Consider the following 22,088-nt stretch of genomic DNA (forward strand, 5'->3'; position numbering starts at 1 on the left):
GGTAAGGAAAGTAGTAAAACAGAACTGCATTGTATTTATTTATTAATTTGTTTACTAAAGTAATATAACATTTTCTAGGGATTCAACTAATGAAACTACTGCCCATTCCGATGCTGGCAGCGAACTTGAAGAAACAGAGGTCAAAGGAAAAAGAAAAAGGGGTCGTCCTGGCCGGCCTCCAGTATGTATTATACCTGCCTTCTTTGTTCCTTTAATGGTTACCACACAGATGGGCTTGATATGAGCTATTTGTTAATTTTATTAGTGCTGTTAATTCTTTTTAAAAACTTTAGTGAAACATTAAAGATTCTTGGAATCTTTACGTTGTAAATTAGACTAGTGGTAATGAATAAAGGCAATTACAATATATTTCGCTCTACATACTTGGTAATCCATGTGAAAGAATAGAGGAAGTTATAACATTGAATGAGGTGTAGTTATATAAGATACCCACTTTCACCTGCAGATTTGTTTTTGGGTTTTTTTTTTTTTTTTTTAATGAACTCCAAGTGTGCATTTGGATAGTACTGGGAGATTGGGGCAAGACCCAGAATATTTTTTCACAGATACATGAATGAGAATTGTAGAAGAATTCTAGGTAATCCTACTTTGAAAGATATTTTACATTGTTTAAGAGATTGAGTTCTCATTTAACCATGCACAATCTTTTAAGAGAGAGTAGTAGTTTCAGTATCCACGTGGTGGTGCACACCTCTAAGCACAGTACTTGGGAGGCTAAAACAGGAGGATTACAGGTTTGAGAAAAGCCTCAGTAAGTAGCGAGACTCAGCTACCTAGTGAAACCTTGTTAAAAAAAAAAATAGAAAGGGCTAGGAGTTTAGCTAGAATATAAGATGCCCCTGGGAATAGTGATAATGTGTCAACAGGTTAAGGCTTGTCGCATTCTGTACTCATTTGTGACATAATTTGCTATTAGAACATTTTCTTTGTATTTTATAAAAGTTTTTTCTTATGACAAAATCTTAACCTGTTACCTGGCTTCACCAGATGTCAAGTGTAGCTAATCTTATTTCCTCTTTTTACCTTTCTTTCCTGCTCATGTTATTTTAAAGATGACCCTAGATGTCATTTCATTTGTAAATATTTAAGTGTGTATTGCTATGTTGTGAAAAACAAATGGTGTTTTCCTTGTACTCTCACATAACATCACAGAAGTCTCCTGTGACCTCAAAAGGTGTGGGCTTTCTCCCTGCTAGCAAGCAAGCAGTTTTCGAGGAGCAGGCACCACCTTGGTATCCTGTAATCCAATTCAGTTCTGGCAAATGGCAGATCCTACAAGTTGAGAGCTCAGTTCTGGAGAGTCCTCCTCACCCCGCATACCAGTCATAAGACTCAGGTTGTTTCACCTGTGTTTCTGACTGATTGGTTTGCCCAAAAAGCTGACAGAACTCAGGGAAATACTTAACTGTCACCAGTTTACTATAAAGGATTTTTACGAGAATAAAGATAAAGAGTTGCATAGGGTTAGATATTAGAGAAGGGACATGGAGTACCCACTTGGGGTGTGCCACCCTCTGGTGGCATGTTCAGCAATCCAGGATCTTTCTGAATCCTGTCATTTTGGGATTGTAGATACTTCGTTGCATATCTAATGCTGATAGAATGTGTTGGGAAGCCCAGCAAAGCCTGTCTGCTTCAACATTCTTACTTTTTACTTCTCACTGCAGCAGTTTTTGCTCCAGGGTATAGGTCAGGACTCCTGGAATGAAGGAAGGGTATTAAGATCTACTATTAGGCACGGGTAGGTTAGAGTGTGTGTGTGTGTGTGTGTGTGTGTGTGTGTGTGTGTGTGGTGTGTGTGTGTGTGTGTGTGTCCAGCTCCAAGACAGGAAAGTGAGGGAAGATTAGAATTTCTGTGACCCACCTTGGAGGCAAATTCTGCTTTCTGTGACCTGCTTTGGGACAGAGATATGAGCCAGGAATTAATCAGAATAAAAAGTATGTATCATAATATCATAGTCTGTAAAATAACTAGTAAGGACTTACTTTGTGTCTTTTTTAAATGCCACTGTGATATCAGCATAATGTCCCAAGATAACAGTATCTTACTAACATCACCAAGTGAACACTCTTATAGTTTATAATCATTTCATACGAGTTACAGTTAGCTGGATACAGTGACACCTGTCTGTAATCCCAGTAATTGGGAGGCTGAGACCTGAGCCTTAAAGGTTTGAGGCCAGAACAATAACTTAGTAACACTCTTTCAAAATAAAAAAATTAAAAGGACTTGGGTGTAGCTCAGAAGTAGAACACCTATGGATTTAACACCTAGTACCACAAAAAAACAAAAATACAAACAAAAATCAGTTTGTTGGTCATAATGATGATGCAAATCCAGCCTATGGTTGCAATTTATGGTTATGTTGTTTAATCAGCTACTGTGTACAAGTAGGTAGATTTCTAGATACAGATGCATACGTCTTTCCTAGTGAGTTACTCAAAAGTACTCTTTTTAAAAAAGTATAATTGTTTAATAATTTTACTGTTTTCAGAATTCTTAATTACTTAATTTTCTAGGCCAGCCATTAAAAAAAAAAGAGAAAATTTCTTTTATTTGAAGGAAAACTTACTCCATTTGACTCTATACTTGATACACTACATCACAACTTAATGAGTTCTTACTATGAGCTTTACATTGGGTGGTGATTTTTATCCTCACACCAATGTTAAGAAATAGGTCTTATATACAGTTTACAGAATAGAAAACAAATTTTTTTTTTTTTTTTTTTTTTTGGTGGTACTGGGGTTCCTGGAAGCCCTTCTTCCTCCGGGCTACACTCCCAGACCTATTTTATATTTTTGAAACAGGGTCTCTTACGCCAGCACGGCTGGCTTCGAACCTGCGTGATCCTCCTGTCTCCGCCTCCCAAGCGCGGGGATTACAAGCGTGCGCCACCATGCCCGGCGCGAAACCAGATTTTAAAAGTGAAAAATGTTCGCTGTGTAAGGTTACACACAGGAAATGAGTAGCAATGTTAGCATTTAAATTCATATCCTAACCCCTGTTCTTTTTCTCTCAGGGGAGATAGAATATCAGGCCACTATTAAATATTGAAAGAAATAACTTTCAGGATGAAAAATTTTATTTTTATTTTTGGTGGTACTGGGGTTCCTTGAAGCCCTTCTACCTCCGGGCTACACTCCCAGACCTATTTTATACTTTTTTTATTTTTGGAAACAGGGTCTCTTAAGCCAGCACCGCTGGCTTCGAACCTGCGCGATCCTCCTGTCTCCGCCTCTCAAGCATGCGCCACCACGCACGGCTCAGGATGAAAATTATTGTTCTGAAGAATCAGTTATTGGATATTTTCTGCTAACTAATTCTACTTTGAACAATTGCAAGTTTTGATTTATACATGTTTATGTTAAAACTATTACTTCGTCCTTATTTTTGCTTTACTTCCTTGAAATTTTAAAAATTTGACATATAATTTTATGTATTTGAGGGGTATAGTGTATTATGACAAATCAGGGTAATTAGCATGTTTGTTCACCTCAAGCATCATTTCTTGGTTGTGAGAACCCCAAATCCTCTTTTCTAGCTATTTTTTTTTTTTTTTTTTTTTGGTGGTACTGGGGTTCCTGGAAGCCCTTCTACCTCCGGGCTACGCTCCCAGACCTATTTTATATTTTTGAAACAGGGTCTCTTACGCCAGCGCGGCTGGCTTCGAACCTGCGCGATCCTCCTGTCTCCGCCTCCCAAGCGCGGGGATTACAAGCGTGCGCCACCACGCCCGGCATTTCTAGCTATTTTGAAATATACAATAAATTACTGTTAACCATAGTCATCCTACTGTGCTGTAGTACACTAGAACATATTCCTCCTAACTGTAATTTTGTTAATCATCCTCTCTCTGTTCTGTCCTCCACCCTATCATGTCTATCCTTTAGTAACCACTGTTCTACTCTCTACCTGTAGGAGATCAGGTTTTCTTAGCTTGCCACATATGAATGAGAACAAGAAGTATTTGTCTTTTTCTGCCTGGCTTATTTCACTTGCCATGTCTCCAGGCTCATTCATGTTTTTGCATATGATTTCGTCCTTTTTTATGCATGAAATATTCTATTCATGTATACTACATTTTCTTGTCTGTTTCTCCGTTCATGGATGCTTAGGTTTATTCCATTTCTTGGCTATTGTGAATTGCTTTGTAATAAACATGGGAGTGTAGATGTCCCTTTAACATACTGATTTCCTTTTCTTTGGATATATACCCAGTAGTGGGATTGCTGATTCATATGTTCTAATTTTAGTTGTTTTAAGAACCACCATACTGTTTTCTATAACGGCTATACTAATTCATATTTTTACCAATAATGTATGAGAATTTCCCTTTCTGGCATCCTCACCAGCATTGGTTTTTATTTATCTTTTTGATAATGACCATTCTCTTTGGGGCAAGATGATATTTTGTAATGGTTTGAGTCTACATCTCCCTGATGAGTAGTCATGTTAAATGTTTTTTTTTTTTTTTTCATACACATAGTGGCCATTTGTATGTATTTTGAGAAATGTCAGTTCAGATACTTTGGCTATTTTCTTTCTTTCTTGATTTCTTTCTTCTTTCTTTCTTTCTTTCTTTCTTTCTTCCTTTCTTCCTTTCTTCCTTTCTTTCCTTTCTTTCCTTTCTTTCCTTTCTTTCCTTTCTTTCTCTTTTGTACTAGGTGTTGAATTCAGGGACATTCTACCTCTGAGCTATACCAGCCCTATTGTATTTATATTTTGAAAGAGGGGCTCACTATGTTGCATAGGGGCTCACTATATTTGTGGAGGCTGGTCTTTAGCCTTCAATCCTCCTGTCTTCGCCTCCCAAGTACTGGGATTACAAGCATGTGCCATCACACCCAGCTAATTTGTCTACTTTAAAATTGGATTGAGTTTTTTCTGTATTCTGGATATTAATCTCATAACTATTTGCCAGTATTGTCTCCCATTCTATAGGTTGTCTCATTTTGCTGGTTATGTCTTTTACTGTGCAGAGTTTTAGTTTGATATAGTCCCATTTGTTATTATTTTTGTTGCTTATACTTTTGAGCTCTTATCCAAAAGAATTTCTATGCAGACCATTGTCCAGAAGCCTTTTCCCTGTTTTCTTATAATTCTTTCATAGTTTTTGGTCTTACATTTAGGACTTTAATCCAGTTTGAGTTGATTTTTGTAAATGTAAAGATGTGGTGTCTATTTTCATTTTTCTGCATTTGGATATCCAGTTTAATCAGGACCATTTATCAGTGAGATTATGCTTTTTCTAATGTATGTTCTTGGAATATTTGTTAAATAATCAGATGGTTCTAAATATATTGATTTAAATTTGAGTTTTATATTCCATTTAATTTGGTCTGTGCATCTGTTTTTGTGGCACTACCATTCGATTTTGGTTACTATATTCTAATACCTCCAACTTTGTTCTTTTTGTTCAGGATAACTTTGGTTATTTGGGATTTTTTTTTTCCTTGTGGTATAAAACTTTTAGGATTTTTTTCTCTGTGATAAAATGTCATTGGTATTTTTAAAAATTTTTTATTGGTGCATTATATTTATATTGGGGTAAAAAACTTGTGTGTATATACATGTACATATCACCGATTTAACCCCTACCCAATTCCCACCCCATTTTCTCCCCATCCCTCCTTCCCTTGCTTTACTTAGTGCTTGACTTCGATATGTTTAAGTATGTTGCATGTTTTAGAGAATTTCCTTCTTCTCCTAGGCCCTCTTCAAAGAGCTTCAAGGTCTCTGGTTTAATTTCCAAATCTTTGATCCATCTTGAATCGACTCTTGTGCAGGGTGAGAAAGTGGGATTAATTTCCAATTTTCTGCATATGATTAACCAGTTTTGCCAACACCATTTGTTGAACATGCTATCTTTTTTCCAATGTATGTTTTTGGCCCCTTTGGCAAAAATCAATTGGCTGAAAGTGTGTAGAATTGTTTCTGGGTCTTCTATTCTTCTCCATTGGTCTATGTATCTGTTTTTGTGCCAGTACCATGCTATTTTTATTGCAGTGGCTTTGTAGTATAGTTTAAAGTCAGGTATTGTGATTCCCCCTCATGGTTTTTGTTGCTGAGAACTACCTTGGCTATTCTGGGCTTTTGTTATTCCAAATAAATTGAAGGACTGATTTTTCTATGTCTTTGAGGAATGATCTTGGTAGTTTAATGGGCATCGTGTTGAACCTGTAGATCACTTTTGGAAGGATGGCCATTTTAATGATCCTTATTCTGCCAATATGTGAACATGGAAGATCTTTTCATCTCCAAGATCTTCGTCGATTTCTTCTTTCAATGTTTATAATTTTCTTTGTAGAGATCTTTTACCTACTTGGTTAAGTTTATTCCTAAGTATTTTATTTTTTTGTGGGAGATCCTGAGTGGAAGTATTTTCTGAATTTCTTTTTCAGTGCATTTATGGTTGGTGTACAGGAAAGCTTCTGATTTTTTAAGATTGATTTTGTATCCAGACACTTTGCTGAATTTGTTGATCAGTTCTATAAGCCTTTTGGTTGAGTTTGTTGGGTTTTCTAAATATAGTATCATGTCATCTGTAAATAGGGAAAGGTTAAGTTCTTCTTTTTCCTGTTTTACTCCTTTGATTTCCTTTTCTTGCCTTATTGCTCTGGCCAGAGTCTCTAGCACTATATTGAAGAGAAGTGTTGATAATGGGCATCCTTCTTTCGTTGCTGTTTTTAGGGGAAATTATTGAAGTTTTCCCCCATTTAATATGATGTTGGCGTTGGGCTTATTGTAGATTGCCTTTATGATGTTGAGATATGTTCCTTGAAGATTCCAATTCTCTGCAGTTTTTTTTTTATCATAAATGGATGTTGGTTTTATCAAATGATTTTTCAGTGTCTATTCAAATGATCATGTGATTTTTATCTTTGATTCTGTTTTTGTGTTGAATTACATGGATTGATTTTCGTATGTTGAACCAGCCTAGCATCCCTGGGATGAACCTTACCTGGTCATGGTGTATAATTTTATGTGGTTTTGAATGTGTGTTGCCGGTATTTTAATAGTTTTTCATTCAAGTTCATCAGAGATATAGGCTTGTCGTTTTCTTTCCTTGAACTGTCTTTATTCGGTTTGGGTATTAGTGTGATGTTGGCTTCATAGAATGTATTTGGGAGAGTCCCACTTTTTCTATTTCACAAAATAGTTTGAGGAGTATTGGGGTTTGCGATTCTAGAAAGCTTTTATAGAATTCACTTGGAAAACCACCTGGTCCTGGGCTTTTCTTTGATGGTAAGCTCTTTATTGCGGTTTCAATCTCTTTGATTGTTATTGGTTGGTTTAAGTGTTCTATATCTTCTTGACTCAATTTAGGAAGGTTGTATTTATATAGTTTATTTATTTGAAGATTTTCTGTTTTTCTTATGTGAGCACTTAGTGCTATAAATTTTCCTCTTAATACTGCCTTCAAAGAGTCCCAGAGGTTTTGATATGTTGTATTTTTATTTTCATTTGTTTTTTAGAAATTTCTTGATTTCACCTCTTAAATCTTCTATGACCCATTCTTCATTCAGAAGTGTGGTGTTCAGTCTCCACATGTTTATGTTGTTTCTCTGGGTCTTCTTATAGTTGATTTCTAGTTTCATTCCATTATGGTCTGAAATGACACATGGAAGTATGTAACATTTTTTGAATTTGCTAGTGCTCATTTTGTGTCTCAGGATGTGATCTATTTTGGAGAAGGTTCTGTGAGCAGCTGAGAAAAATGTAAACTCCATTGTAGTTGGGTGAAATACTCTATATGTGTCCAACAGGTCCATTTGGTTAATGGTGTTTTTTAGTTCTGAGGTATCTTCACTAACTTTTTGTCTGGAAGATCAGTCTAATGTTGTGAGAGGTGTGTTGAAGTCTCCCAGTATTATTGTATTGGGATTTATGTGTGACTTCATGTCACAAAGAGTTTGATTTATGAAAGTAGCTGCCCCTATGTTTGGGGCATAGATGTTGATTATTGTTATTTCCTCTTGCTGGATTAATCCGTTTACCAGTAAAATATGACCTTCTTTGTCTCTTCTAATAAGTTTGGGTTTGAAGTCTAACTTGTCTGATATCATAGTTGCTACTCCTTCTTGCCTTCAAGTTCGTTAGCATGGATCACCTTGCTCCAGCCCTTTACCTTGAGTTTGTTCCTATCTTTACTTGTAAGGTGTGTTTCTTGTAAGCAGCAGATGGATGGATTCTAGTTTTTAATCCATGTTGCCACTTTATGTCTTTTTATTGGCGAGTTAAGACCATTTACATCCAGTGTGATTGTTGAGAGATGATTTTTAATTCCTAACATGTTAAGATTTTATTTTTGTTTGAGATACTGTTTATTCTCTTTGCTTAGTTGTCTGCTGGATAGAAAATCTTGTTTCTCTGGTTCTGGTTTGTATTGCCTATTTCTTCTTTGTAGTTAAACTCCTTGAGTATTTTCTCTAGCGCTGGTTTTGAAGACATAAATTCCTTCAGTTTCCATCTTCCTGGAAGTCCTGTCATTGGCATTTTCAGTGAGATTGTACTTAGTCTAAATCATTTTGGATAATATAAACATTTTATCAATATTAATTGAGTACACGTGCGTTGCATGAGCTATATCTTTCTACTCTTTTGTATTCTGTTTAGTTTTTTTTTGTGTGTGTGTGTGTGTGTGTGTGTGTGTGTGTGTGTGTGTGGTACTGGGGATGGAACCCTTCTACCTCTGGGCTACACTCCTAGACCTATTTTATATTTTATTTGAAAACAGTGTTGCTTAAGCCAGAGAGTCTGGCTTCGTACTTGCGCGATCCTCTTGTCTCCACCTCCCAAGCAGGGGGATTACAGGTGTGCGCCACCATGCCTGGCTCTTAAGATTTTTTTTTTATTATTCATTTATTCATCAGTGTTTTATTGTTTTCATTCTAGAGATCTTTTGCTTCCTTGGATAAATTTATTTCTAGCTATTTGATTTTCTTTAGTGATTGTAAATTGGGTTGCCTTAAAAATTTTTTTTCAGATAGTTTGTTCTTGATGTGTTGTAATGCTACTAATTTTGTATCTTAATTTTGTATTCTTTTTTTTTTTTTTTTTTTTTTGCGGGTCTGGGGATGGAACCCAGGGGCATTTGACCTCCGAGCTACAGCCCCTGCCCTATTTTTTATTCTTTATTTTGAAACCGGGTCTCACTGAGTTGCAGAGGGCCTCACTAAGTAGCTGAGGCTGTCCGCGAACCGCGATCCTCCAGATCTCAGCCTCCCGAATGCTGGGATTACAAGCGTGCGCCACCACGCCTGGCTGTATTCTGTCATTTTCTATAACTTGTTTATCAGTTCCAATAATTTTTTAGTGGAGTCAGTTTTTTTCCTACATTAAGATCATGCCATCTGCAGACAGTAAGAGATTAACCACCTCCTTTCCTATTGAACGATGTTTATTTCTTTCTCTTGTCTAGTTGTGATGGCTAGGACTTATAGTACTATATTTAATGAAAGTGGTACAAGTGGGCATTCTTCTCTTGTTCCAGATCTTCTAGAAAAAGCTTTCAACTTTCCCCCATTTGGTATGCTATTAGCTGAGAGCTTGTCATATTTGGTCTTTTATTGTGCTAGGATCACTCTTCTAATACCTAATTTGTTGAGAGTTTTTATAACACAGGGATGTTAAGTTTTTTAAAATTTTTTATTGGTGCATTGTTATTGAAGACATGCACACCTCACTCATTTTGCCTTTTTCCAATTCCCTCCCCTTTCCCTCTTTCTTAGGTTTGGTTTAGTGTTTCACTTTGATGTTCGTGAATGTGCATCCTGTATATTAGGGCATTTTTCTCTTCTCTCCTCCTATCCACTGCAGTTAGGTCACCTTATTTGCTCATCTACGGTTTCTCTTTCTTCTTCTAAAGTTTTTTCTATTACCTTTTTTCTCTCTGGTTTCCACATATTAGGGAGAGTATCCAATTTTTTACTCTTTGTGACTGACTAATCTCACTTAGCATAATGTTCTTTAGTTCTATTTTTCTGTAAAAGATGTAATTTTGTTCTTCTTTATGGCTGAATAAAAGGGATGTTGAATTTTATCAATTGCTTTTTCCTGTAACTATTGGGATGATGTATGGATTTTTTCTGTTCTGTGTTCAACCATCCTTGCATCATTGTGATTAATCTTCTTTATCTTGGCAAAGAACCTTCTATTTGCTATTGAATTTGATTTACTAGTATACCGTTGACAATTTTCACTTGTATGCTCATCAGGGATATTGGCCTTTTTTTTTTTTTTTTTTTTGCAAATCTGGGGATGGAACCCAGGGGCATTTGACCTTCCAGCTAGACCCCCTGCCCTTTTATTTTAGATTCTTTATTTTGTAGCAGGGTCTCACTAAGTTGCAGAGACCCTCACTAAATAGCTGAGGCTGTTCACAAACCACGGTCCTCTGGTCTCAGCCTCCTGAATGCTGGGATTACAATCATATACCACCACACCTGGCTCTGTGTGTGTGTGTGTGTGTGTGTGTGTGTGTGTGTGTGTGTGTGTGTGTATCTGGTTTTGGTATCAAGGTAATGCTGGCCTTGATGATTTTGGAAGGATTCTCTACCTTTCAACTCTCGGACTAATTTGAGAAGAATTGGTCTTATTCTTTAAATGTTTGGTAAATTAACCAGTAAAGCTTTGCAGTCTGGATTTTTTTTTGTTGGAAGATTTTGTTTGTACGTTCGTTTTTGGGTGGTGCTAGGGATTGAACTCAGAGACATTCTACCTTCCAGCTATACCCCCAGCCTGATTTTTTATTCAGGGTCTCATTAAGTTGCAGAGGGCCTCACCTGGCTCCTCCTGTCTCAGCTTCCCAAGTACTGGGATTGCAAGCTTGTGCCTGCCCCCCCCTCAACCCCCCCGTTTCGTCTTGGTAGGTTGTTTGTGTCCAGGATTTAATCCCTTTATTGAATTTTTAAACTTTATATACGTACGTACGTACGTACGTACGTACGTGTGTGTGTGTGTGTGTGTGTGTGTGTGTGTGTGTGTGTGTGTTTATATTGGGGATGGAACCCTGTGGCATTCTACCTCTGATTTACTTTCCCAGCCCTATTTTTATTTTATTTTTGTTTTTTAATTTTGAAATAGGCCCCATTTAATTTAATTTTGAAATAGACCCCATTAAGTTGCCTAGACTGGCTGTGAATCTGAGATCCTCCTATCTCAGCCTTACAAGTAGTAGGATTACAAGAGTGCACCATCTCGCCTGGCTTTATTATATTACCTTTTAAAAGGCCTTATTGTATTTGGTTTTGTTTAGTTAAATGAAAACAGATATCAACATTCATTATAGGGGTCATATTATTTTTATGAAACATTCAATATTTGTTTTTAACATGCTTTCTTTCATAAACTTGTTTCCATTAGACTTTCCTTATTTTGCATTTGTCCTACTTAATATTTGTTATTATTGCATTTCTTTACCCAAATAGTTTGCAGGTGTACCTCTGAGACATTGCAGGTTTGGTCCTAGGTCATCCTAATAAAGTGAACTAACATTTTTTTGTTTCCCAGCGCATGTAAACATTATGTTTTCACTATATTATAACAATAACATTATGTCTCTATTTATATCTTAATTAAAAATGCTGCAAAGAATTCCAACAATTATCCGAACCTTCAGTGACTTAGTATATTTTTGTTGGTAGAGGAATGATCTCGCCTATTGGTAGTTGATTTCAGAGAAGTTCTTGCAATTTCTTAAAATAAGACAGCAATGACTAGGCATGGCATTTCTGCCTGTAATCTTACTAATTGGGAGGCTGAGACAGGAGGAGTACAGGATTGAGGCCAACCTCAGCAGTTTAGCAAGACCCTGATTCAGAATAAAAAGGGCTGGGATGGCTGGGTGTAGTGGCGCATGCTTGTAATCCCTGTGCTTGGGAGGCAGAGACAGGAGGATCTCGCAGGTTGGAAGCCAGTCTCACTGGCTTAAGAGACCCTGTTTCCAAATAAAAATATAAAATACGTCTGGGAGTGTAGCCCGGAGGTAGAAGGCATTCCAGGAACTCCAGTACTCTAAAAAAAAGGGGGCGGGGGGGCTGGGATGTAGGTTAGAAATAGAATGCCCCCTGGATTCAGTCCTCAGTACCAAAACAAATAAATAAAAAGGGCTAGGGTTGTAGGTGTGAGCTAGAATGCCTTTGGGTTTTGTCCCTAGTACTATAAAAGATAATGATGAAGTTTGTAACATCATTTGACTTTTCCTTTTGTGATTACTCTGTAGCATTCAGTACTGTTTTTGTTAGTATTTTACTCACTCTTATGAAAACAAGTTACTCCCCTCAAACCCTGCTACTGCTTTATCAACTAAGATGTAATTCTCTGAATCTTTGGTCTTCATTTCAACACTGTGAAGAGCATCATCACCGGGAGCCAGTTCCTTTTCAAGAAACATCATGCTTTCTTTGTCTGCAAAAGGAAATTCCTCGTACATTAACCTTCTATCATGATATTACAGTAATTCATTCACATCCTTAGGCTTCACTCCCAGGTCACTGCTCATATTATTTCTACTATGTTTGCAGTCATTTCCTCCACTGGAATCTTTCAGACCTTCAAAGATACCATGAGGGTTGGTATCAGCTTATTTTCAATTTGTATTAATGCTGATATTTTGAACTTCTTGCATGAAACATACATGTACATTATGGTGTGTATAAAGGTGAATCCTTTCCAGAAGGTTTTTAGTTGACTTTCTCCAGATCCATCAGAGAAATCACTGTCTCTGGCAGCTCTAGCCCTAGTATTTCTTAAATAATATTTGAAATTCAGAATTACTCTGATCTATGGGCTACAGACTGGTTTTATGAGCAGGCATGAAAACACTATCTCATACATGTCCAATAGAGTTTTTGAATGACAGGTGTGTTGTCAGTAGGAAATATTAATTTGAAAGTCTCCCCCTCCCTTTGCATAGTAGTCTTAAGGTATTCAGTAAACCATATTGTAAATAGATGTGCTATCATCCAGCATTCATTTTTTTTTTTTTAACATACAGAGAACGGGCATAGTAATATATAATTCTCAAGGGCTTTTTGTGCAGTACTGGAGATTGAGCATAGGGGCATTTCTATCTCCGAGTTACAGCCCCAGCCCTTCTTTTATTCTTTTTTTTGGGGGGGGGTGGTATTAGGGATGGAACCCAGCGACCTTCTACCTTTTGGCTACACTCCCAAACCTATTTTATATTTTATTTGTAAACAGGGTCTCTTAAGCCAGCTGAGGCTGGCTTCGAACCTGTGTGATCCTCTTGTCTCACCCTCTCAAGCGCAGGGATTATAAGTATGTGCCACCACGCCTGACTTATTCTTTGTTTTTAATGAGGGTCTCACTAAGTTGAGGAGGGCCTCAGTATCTGAGGCTGGCCAAGAACCTGCAATCTTTCTGTTTCAACATCCCAAGTACTGGAGTTACAAGCTTGCCCCACTGTGCTCAGCTCAAGGGCCTAGAATTTTCATAAAAGTAATTGAGCATTGGCTTCAAATGATAATCACCATTTGTATTAGTCCCTAAAAATATAGCCAGTCTATTTTTTGAAACTTTGAGTTAGGCCTTGACTCAACATTTTCTAGCATCTTCTTCCAGGATAAGGTGGTTTCTTCTACATTGAAAATCTCTTGTTTAGTATAGCCAGCCATATATCATTTATACTATCTAGACCTTTGAATGACTTGTTGCTGCTTCTGCATCAGCACTACTTTATGTTCTGCTTTTATGTTATGGATTGGCTTCGGCTTAAGGTAGGTAGTGTTGTGACTATTCAGAACGCTACAGTTTTCTTAATATTGGCAATAAGATTGGTTTGCTTCTTTATTTGTGTATTTACTAGAATAATATTTTAAATTTTCTTAAAGAAGTTTTCCTTTACATTTACAACTTGTCCTACGGCTTTATGCAAGAATCCTAGCTTTTGACTTTCTGAACTTTTGACTTACCTTCTACCAAATTTAATAGATTATTCCCAGATTTTGTCTTTAAATTAGAGATATACAGCTGTTGTTTTCACTTGAGCATTTTACAGATTGTTGTAGGGCTATTAATTGGCTTAATTTCAATATTATTATGTCTCAGGGAATAGGAAGGCTCTAGGATAGGAAGACCTACTGTACAATGGCCAGTTATTGGAGCAGTCACAATGCACTTGTTTATTGATTAAAATTGCCATCTTGTATGGACTCAGGATGTGGCACCCCAAAATCATAGCAATGTTAACAACAAAGATCACTGATCACAGACTACCATAATAAATATAATAATAATGAAAATGTTTGAAATATTGTATTACCAAAATGTTATTCAGAGACATAATGAGCATGTGGTAGTGAAATAAAATGGCACCAACAGTCTTTCTTGACATAGGGTTGCTATGAACCTTCACAGTATCTGTGAAACTCAAGAAAAGGAGGCTTGCTTCTAGTGATCTCTGAACAAGCACTGTATGGTTTGTCTATAGCCTTGTAATTTTATTGATATCCCATCGTATCTCTCTGTATATATACTACCCTTGGTGATCACATTCAATCTTGTGACTGAGATGATGTCTCTCAGATTTATGTCTCTGGCCTAGATCTTATCCCTGGACTGCAAACTCAGTGTTCAGTTGCCTACTTAGCTTTTCATTTAGATCTTTCGCAAGCCAACCTAGCTCCTGAGCATCCTCTCCTGCCCACCTCATGTCTATAATAGCAGGTTTTTCTGTAGTTACTTAATCCATTATTCTTGGAATCTACCTTCATTCGTTCTTTCTCAGCCTGTATCCATTTGTTAGCAAATCTTTAATTTTTTTGCAAATTTTTATCTATATATTATTTTTTTAAACTTTAAAACGAGTTTAAGCCACCATCACAGGCTTTTACTCAAGTTTATCATATTTGTTATCAGGGCTCTGTTTCATAATGTTTCATAACTTCCTTTTTATCTCCCCCCTTGATCCCGGCCATCCCTGATATAAACATAGCTCTCTCTTTCCCTTTTTTCAGTTCTTACACAAAGATCAATTTTTTCATTGAGACCTCCCCTAGAGATGGTATTTATATTTACAGATCCCCACCTCCATCCAGTATTAATTTTTTTTTGTGTGTGTGTGGTATTGGGGGTGGAACCCAGGGGCTTTTCTACCTCTAGGCTATACTCCCAGACCTATTTTATATTTTATTTGGAAACAGAGTCTCAATAGCTGAGACTAGCTGAGGCTAGCTTTGAGCCTGTGCAATCCTCCTGTCTCAACCTCTTAAGAGCTGGGATTATAAGCGTGCACCACCATGCCCAACTTAAATTTCCCTTTTCTGAGTGTGAGTGTATGTTTTTCCTGTGCATATGTATTTGTTTTCTCTTTCCAGAGGACATATTGCTATTGAACATAGTACAGTCATTCCTAAGTGTCTTTGAGGGGTCTGTTCTAAAATGTTCCATGGATACCAAACTTCCAAGTGCATGCATTTTCAACATAAAAGTGTGGTATTTGCATATAAACTGCACATACCCTTTGTATACTTTCCACGTCTGTAGATTGATTTATCACACCTAGTGCAGTGTAAATGCTCTGTAGGTAGTTATTACCCTGCATTGTTTGGGGAGTCGTGGTAAAGAAATGGTCTGTACAGATGCAACTATTGAAGAACTTATGACAGCAATGGCATTTTTAAAATTCTAGGTTATTTGAATCCATGTATGTAAACCCATGAATAAGGAGCGCCTACTGAATTATTTGCTTATTGTCTGTCTTCCCCTTCTAGATTGCAGCCTTCACAACAGCATAGATTTTTTTCTAATGTGGTTTATTTAATGCCGTTTACTAATCTCAGACTTTTAGTAAGCGTTCCATGTTTATTGAATTAATCAATAAATAATGTCTAATTTTGTTAAACCAGCACTTTTTTCTTACTTTGGTGTTTAAAAGAATTACAATTTTGCCAGGCATGGTGGCACACGCTTGTAATCCCTGTGCTTGGGAGGCGGAGACAGGAGGATCATGCAGGTTCGAAGCCAGCCTCGCTGCCTTAAGATACCCTGTTTCCAAAAAAAAAAAAAAAAAAAAATAGGCCTGGGAATGTAGCCTGGAAGTAGAAGAGTTCCATCCCCAGTACCACCCCCCAAAAAAATATTAATAATTTTGAAATAATTTTACAGAAGTATTCAGAGAATTCCCAGATATCCACCTTGCAGAATGATTAAATGCATATTTTACTATATTTTTTATCTTTTTTGTCTCTTGTGTATGTGCTTTTGTGCATAGACTCTCATACACTCTCCTTATATAAATATGCATACACATTTGCAGGTAAATATATATTATAAAATAGACGGGATAAATGTTATATACCCGATATATTATTATTAATATTTTATTGGTGTATTATAGTCATACATCTTAAGATGGTAAAGGCATACATGCACACCTCACTCATTTAGTCCTTCCTCAATTCCTACCCCATTCCTCCCCCTCTTTCCTTCTCATGTTTGGCTTAGTGATTGATGTATGTCATGTACATGAGGGAACTTCATGTTATTTTTAGTTGTCATGTAAATCAGTAGAACTGTAACCCAGCCCATTGTTGAACTCTAGTCTTAAGTTTTATTAAGCGTTTTGTTCTGTTTTATTTAACTGCCAACCAGCACCTTCCTCCCCTTCCTCCTCTTCCTCCTCATCATAGTCGTCCTAGTCCTCCTGCTACTTGTTGTTGTCGTCGTCGTTGTCCTCCTCCTCCAACCCAGGGGTATTCTACCTCTGAGCTACATCCCCAGCCCTATTTTCTTTTCTTTTTTAATTTTGAAATAGGATCTTACTAAATTTTGGAGGGCTTCACTAGATTGCTGACACAGGCTACAAACCTGCAGACCCCACCCCTACCCCCGGTTTCATTCTCCCAAGTATTATGTGTGTGTGTATCACCATGCTTGGCTACTTATATAGGCATAGGCTGAGTAGGACTAGTATATAAAACATAACATTTATATATTTTTTAATGTTTGTCTATTCATACACATAAAAAAGAATATAAAAATTTTAACAATGAGTATCATATGGACTAACAACTGATTTTATTTTTATTTTCAGTACTGTGGATGAAACCAGGGGCATTCTACCTCTGAGCTACACCTTCAGCCCCAATTTTTTCTCTTTATTTTGAATTACTCTTTATTTTGAAATGGGGTCTCACTGAGTTGCAATGGACTTCACTAAGTAGTAGCTGAGGTTGCCCGTGAACCATGATCTTCCTGTCTCAGCCTCTCAAATGCTGGGATTACAAGTGTCCACCATGCCTGGCTAACAACTGATTTTATTTGTAAGCATTTCATTTCAATTATTTGATACTTTTATCTAAAATATTGTAAATTTAATATTTAAATATCTTATTTTAATTTGTAGACAGTGTTTTATAGTCTAATTGTTTAATCAGTACCTTATCATTGAGCAAATCATGTTAAAAATTCTTCACTGGCCAGCCATGTTGGCATATGCCTGTAATCCCAGGACTTGGAAGTCTGTGACAGGGGGATCATGGTTTTCAAACCAGTTTAGCAACTTAATGAAACCCTGTTTCAAAATTAAAACCATTAAAAACCATATCAAACTAGAATAAGGATCAGAGGTAGAAGACCTCCCTATAAATTTGGTCCCCATTTACCACCCCCCCCACACACAAACTTCACTTTTTAACCATGCTGATGCAAATTATCTTGTAAATAAATTTAGTGGTAGAGCCTTTTTATTATAATTATTTTTATCATTCTAAATCTCTAAAAGTGGATTTAGTCAAAAGGTATGCCCTTTTTTCTAAAGGCCCCCCCCCCCTTGTTTTGTCTTTTGTAGAGCTGGGGAAAGAATCCAGGTCCTCTTGCATACTAAGCATTGTGACTGAGCTACCTGCCTACTCCTTTGAAAGCTATATATCATAATGAAATTAAAAGTTATAAAATATATATTCACATATCACGTGGTATATTTCTCTCCATCCCTCCTCATACATGTTAGTGAGAATTGGTAGTAAAGCTTTTTATAGACTTTAACCTTGAATGAATTGTCCTCTTTCTCAGTGCTTGCTTTTATCCTCCCGCCTCCCTCCTCCAATCCCCTTCCACTATTTTACTATTTTCTCTCCTCGTTTTACTGAATTCGCTTTTGCTTCCCAGTTTTGTTCTAGCTTCCACATATGAGAGAAAACATATGATCCTTGACTTTGAGAGACTGGCTGATCTCACTTAGCAAATACTCATCAGTTTTCCCCATTTTCCTACAAATGACATAATTTTGTTTTTCTCTTTTTCTTTTTTTGGTGGTACTGGGGTTCCTGGAAGCTCCTCTACCTCCGGACTACACTCCCAGACGTATTTTTTTTTTTTTAAATTTTTATTTGGAAACAGGGTCTCCTAAGCCAGTGCACGCGGCTGGCTTCAAACCTGCGCAATCCTCCCGTCTCTGCCTCCCAAGCGCGGGGATTACAAGCGTGCGCCACCATGCTGGCTAATTTTGTTTTTCTTAATGGCCAAATAAAATTTCATTCTGTGTATATACCATACTTTCATTATTCATTTGTCTTTTGATGGACACCTAGGTTGGTTTTATAATTGGACTATTATAAATTAAGCTGTTATAAACATGGGTATGCATGTATTGTTAATAGAATTCTAACTCCAATTCCTTTGGAAAGATACCAACTAGTAATATGGCTAGGTTAAATGGTGGCTCCATTTTTGGTCTTTTGAGGAAGCTTCATGCTGATCTCCAAAGTGGTTGTACTAATTTTCAATCCCACTAATAGTGTATAAGAGTTTCTATTTCCCCATATCCTCAGCATTTATTATTGCTTGTATTTTTGATGATTGCCATTCTAATTTGAGTTAGATGGAATCTGAGGGTAGTTTTAATTTTCCTCATTGTCATTGTTGAATATCTTCCCATGCGTTTTGGCTGTTTGTATTTCTTCTTTTGAGAAGTGTCTATTCATTTCAGTAGCTCACTTTTAAATTGGGTTGTTTTTTCAGTTTTCAGTTTTTCAAGTTCTTTATGTATTCTAGATAGTAGTCTTCTATTTTAGGGGTAGTTGGCAAAGATTTTCTCTCAATCTGTAGCTTTCTTCAGATCCTTCACGGCACAGACACTTTTTAATTTGACGGTGCCCTATATATTGATTCTCTATTTTATTTCCTAAGCTTTAGGGATCTTGTTAAGGAAGTGATTACTGGGTCCTGTATGTTGAAGAGTTGGATTGATGCCCTCTTCTAGTATGCAGTGTTTCTAATTTCTAGGTTTTTGATTCATCTTGAGCTGACATTTGTGTAATTTTCACTCTTCTACATATGGCTACCCAGTTTTCCCAACATCTTATTTTGAAGGCCATATTTTCTCCAGCATATGTTTTTTAGCATGTTTATCAAAAATCAACTGGGTAGAAGTGTGAGGATTTTGTATCTTTTATTCTATTGGTCTCTGTGTCTGTTTTGGGACTGAGACTGTAGGGGTCTTGTTACTGTATTTATATTTTTGAAACCATTGCTGATACTAGGTGAAAAATTTGACATTTTCATACATCTAGTATGCAGTAACTGTATGTCAAACAAATATGTAAAAGAAAAGATGTATTCAGTGAGTGAGCAAAATGTATGTTCTAATAATTTCTATTCTGTGATTTGCTTCATTCAGGTGATAACAGAGATTGGAAGAGTAACAAAAGTTTCTAGGTAGTAAATTTCCTAGAATTGTCCTTCACTGAATTCTTTAAATGATGACATCATGTAGAATTTAATGGTTTGCAAATTTTCTTATTTGTATTTATCTCCTTTTTTCTTGTAATGGGGATTGACCTTAAGGGCATTCTATTTCGAGCTAGACCCCCAACCCATTTTATTTATTTTTTTGAAACAGGTTTTTGCTAAGTTGATGAGGGCCTAGCTAAATTGTTGAGGCTCATTTCAAACCTCCAGTCCTCCTTTCTCAGTCTCCTAAGTCCTGGGATTATAAGCATGAACCACCATGCCTAGCTTGCATTTTACTTTTTAAGAAAAAGTTTGCCGGGCGTGGTGGCGCACGCTTGTAATCCCCGCGCTTGGGAGGCAGAGACAGGAGGATCGCGCAGGTTCGAAGTCAGCCGCGCGCGCTGGCTTAGGAGACCCTGTTTCCAAATATAAAAATGTAAAAAGAGGTCTGGGAGTGTAGCCCGGAGGTAGAAGGGCTTCCAGGAACCCCAGTACCACCAAGAAAAAATAAAAAAAAAAAATAAAAAAAAAAAATAAAAAGTTTTCATTACGAAAAGATATATATTTTTTGACATTATCTTTCAAAACTTTATTAACAGTTGCAGACATGGTTGTTTGCATAGTGAAGAGTGGACCATTCAGGACAAGAGATTGGTCATATACAAAAATATTCAGCAGATTAGCAAATATTATGAGATATTCACCATTGGAAAAGGAGATTCAAATCTAGAAAAGTGTTGGGCATGGTGGTGGATGCCTGTAATCCCAGTGGCAGGCTGAGATAGGAGGACTGCAAGTTCGAGGACAGCCTCAGCAATTTTTTTTTTTCATTAAAAAATGAATAGGGTTGAGTTTTAGCTCAGAGGTAGAATATTCCTGGGATTTTATTTTCAGTACTCCCCCCCCCTTAAATCTGGAAAATATAGAATGAACTTGGTATTGGATTAGAATTGTCATCAGTAATAAACTTCAGTTTCTCTATAAATGTAGGAAGATACAGAAACTGTGTAGATGCTTGTGTATAAGAGAGAAAGGGAGAGTGAGAAAGAGACACTACTGCTGGGTGTGGTGGCAGACGCTTGTAATCCCCGCGCTTGGGAGGCGGAGACTGGAGGATCACGCAGGTTCAAAGCCAGCCGCACGCTGGCTTAGGAGACCCTGTTTCCAAATAAAAATGTAAAAATAGGTCTGGGAGTGTAGCCCGGAAGTAGAAGGGCTTCCAGGAACCCCAGTACCACCCCCCCAAAAAAAAAAAAAGAAAGAAAGAAAGACACTACTGAGAAAATCTGGAAATTTTAACACCTCAGTAGCAGTAAACATACTTATAATCCATATATTTATTTCTAAATAACATTTGCCACTAAAAGAAATCAGTGTTTCTTATAGCATTGGCTGATCTCAGGACTTGGTCAAAGAAAATTAAAGATTAACTTGAAGAGATGAAGGATGTGTTCAAAGAACAATGACAGAACAAGGAAACACAGAAACTAGTTTAAGGAGGGGATTCTTTTGGGACAATTTGAGAATCAAAAGAAAGAATAGTAGACTGTAATCCACTGAATAAAAATAAGAATTCCTGAGTCCTTATTGACATACTAAGGGGAATGCCAACTATTTAAGGTAGGATGATAATGCACTTATAAGATCTCTACTTAACAACCATTATAATGATAGTTTATTGAAGAAATAACCACCAGTAGATGGTAAAACAAGTAAATGAAAGCTTGACCGGGAAGTGTGTACATATTTTTGTTATCAATATCCCATAAAATACTTTGAAATTTACAAAGTAAGCAAGAGTAATTCTGTGTGAAAAATTTTATGGACAGATAATAGTTGAACCAAGTTACCAGATTTAAAATGATGATGACGGGACAAATTGACATTCTGCCTCCTCTTATATAGGCTGTACTAGTCCAGATTTCCACGTGTGTATCACCATATCTGGCTAATAGTTTTTTCTTTTCTTTTTTGCTGGTACTAGGGATTGACAAAGAGGCATTCTAAGTGCAAGCTATATTCCCAGCACTAGGTTATTTTTTTATGTTTATTTTTTTCCAGTACTGGGGATGGAACCCCAGGGGCATTCTACCTCCAAGCTACACCCCCAGCCTTATATTTTATTCTTTATTTTGAAACAGGGTCCCATTTAGTTGCAAAGGGCCTCACTAAGTAGTAGCTGAGGCTGTCCTCGAACCATGATCCTCCTGCCTCAGTTTACCAAATGCTGGGATTACAAATGTGCACCATCATGCCCGGCTTTTATTTTATTTTATTTATTTTGAAACAAGATCTCACTAAATTGCCAAAGGGCCTCATTAAGTTGTGGGGGCTGGCTTCCAATTTGTGAATCTCCTGGTCTCAGACT

The 22,088-nt window shown here is 36.9% G+C and overlaps 1 protein-coding gene across 1 annotated transcript in view; it reads left to right on the forward strand.

Moving 5' to 3' along the window:
• The window catches only part of STAG1 (STAG1 cohesin complex component), a gene marked incomplete at both ends in the record, with an annotated part of 279,463 nt that overhangs the window by 9,823 nt on the left and 247,552 nt on the right, over nt 1-22,088 (forward strand). The window contains one exon of the mRNA XM_080695497.1: nt 79-181. Coding sequence (XP_080551623.1) covers nt 79-181 — 103 coding nt within the window. The remainder of the gene's footprint in view (nt 1-78; nt 182-22,088) is intronic.

Source organism: Muscardinus avellanarius (genome assembly GCF_963383645.1).
Source record: "Muscardinus avellanarius genome assembly, chromosome: 5".
NCBI classification, from domain to species: Eukaryota; Metazoa; Chordata; class Mammalia; order Rodentia; family Gliridae; genus Muscardinus; species Muscardinus avellanarius.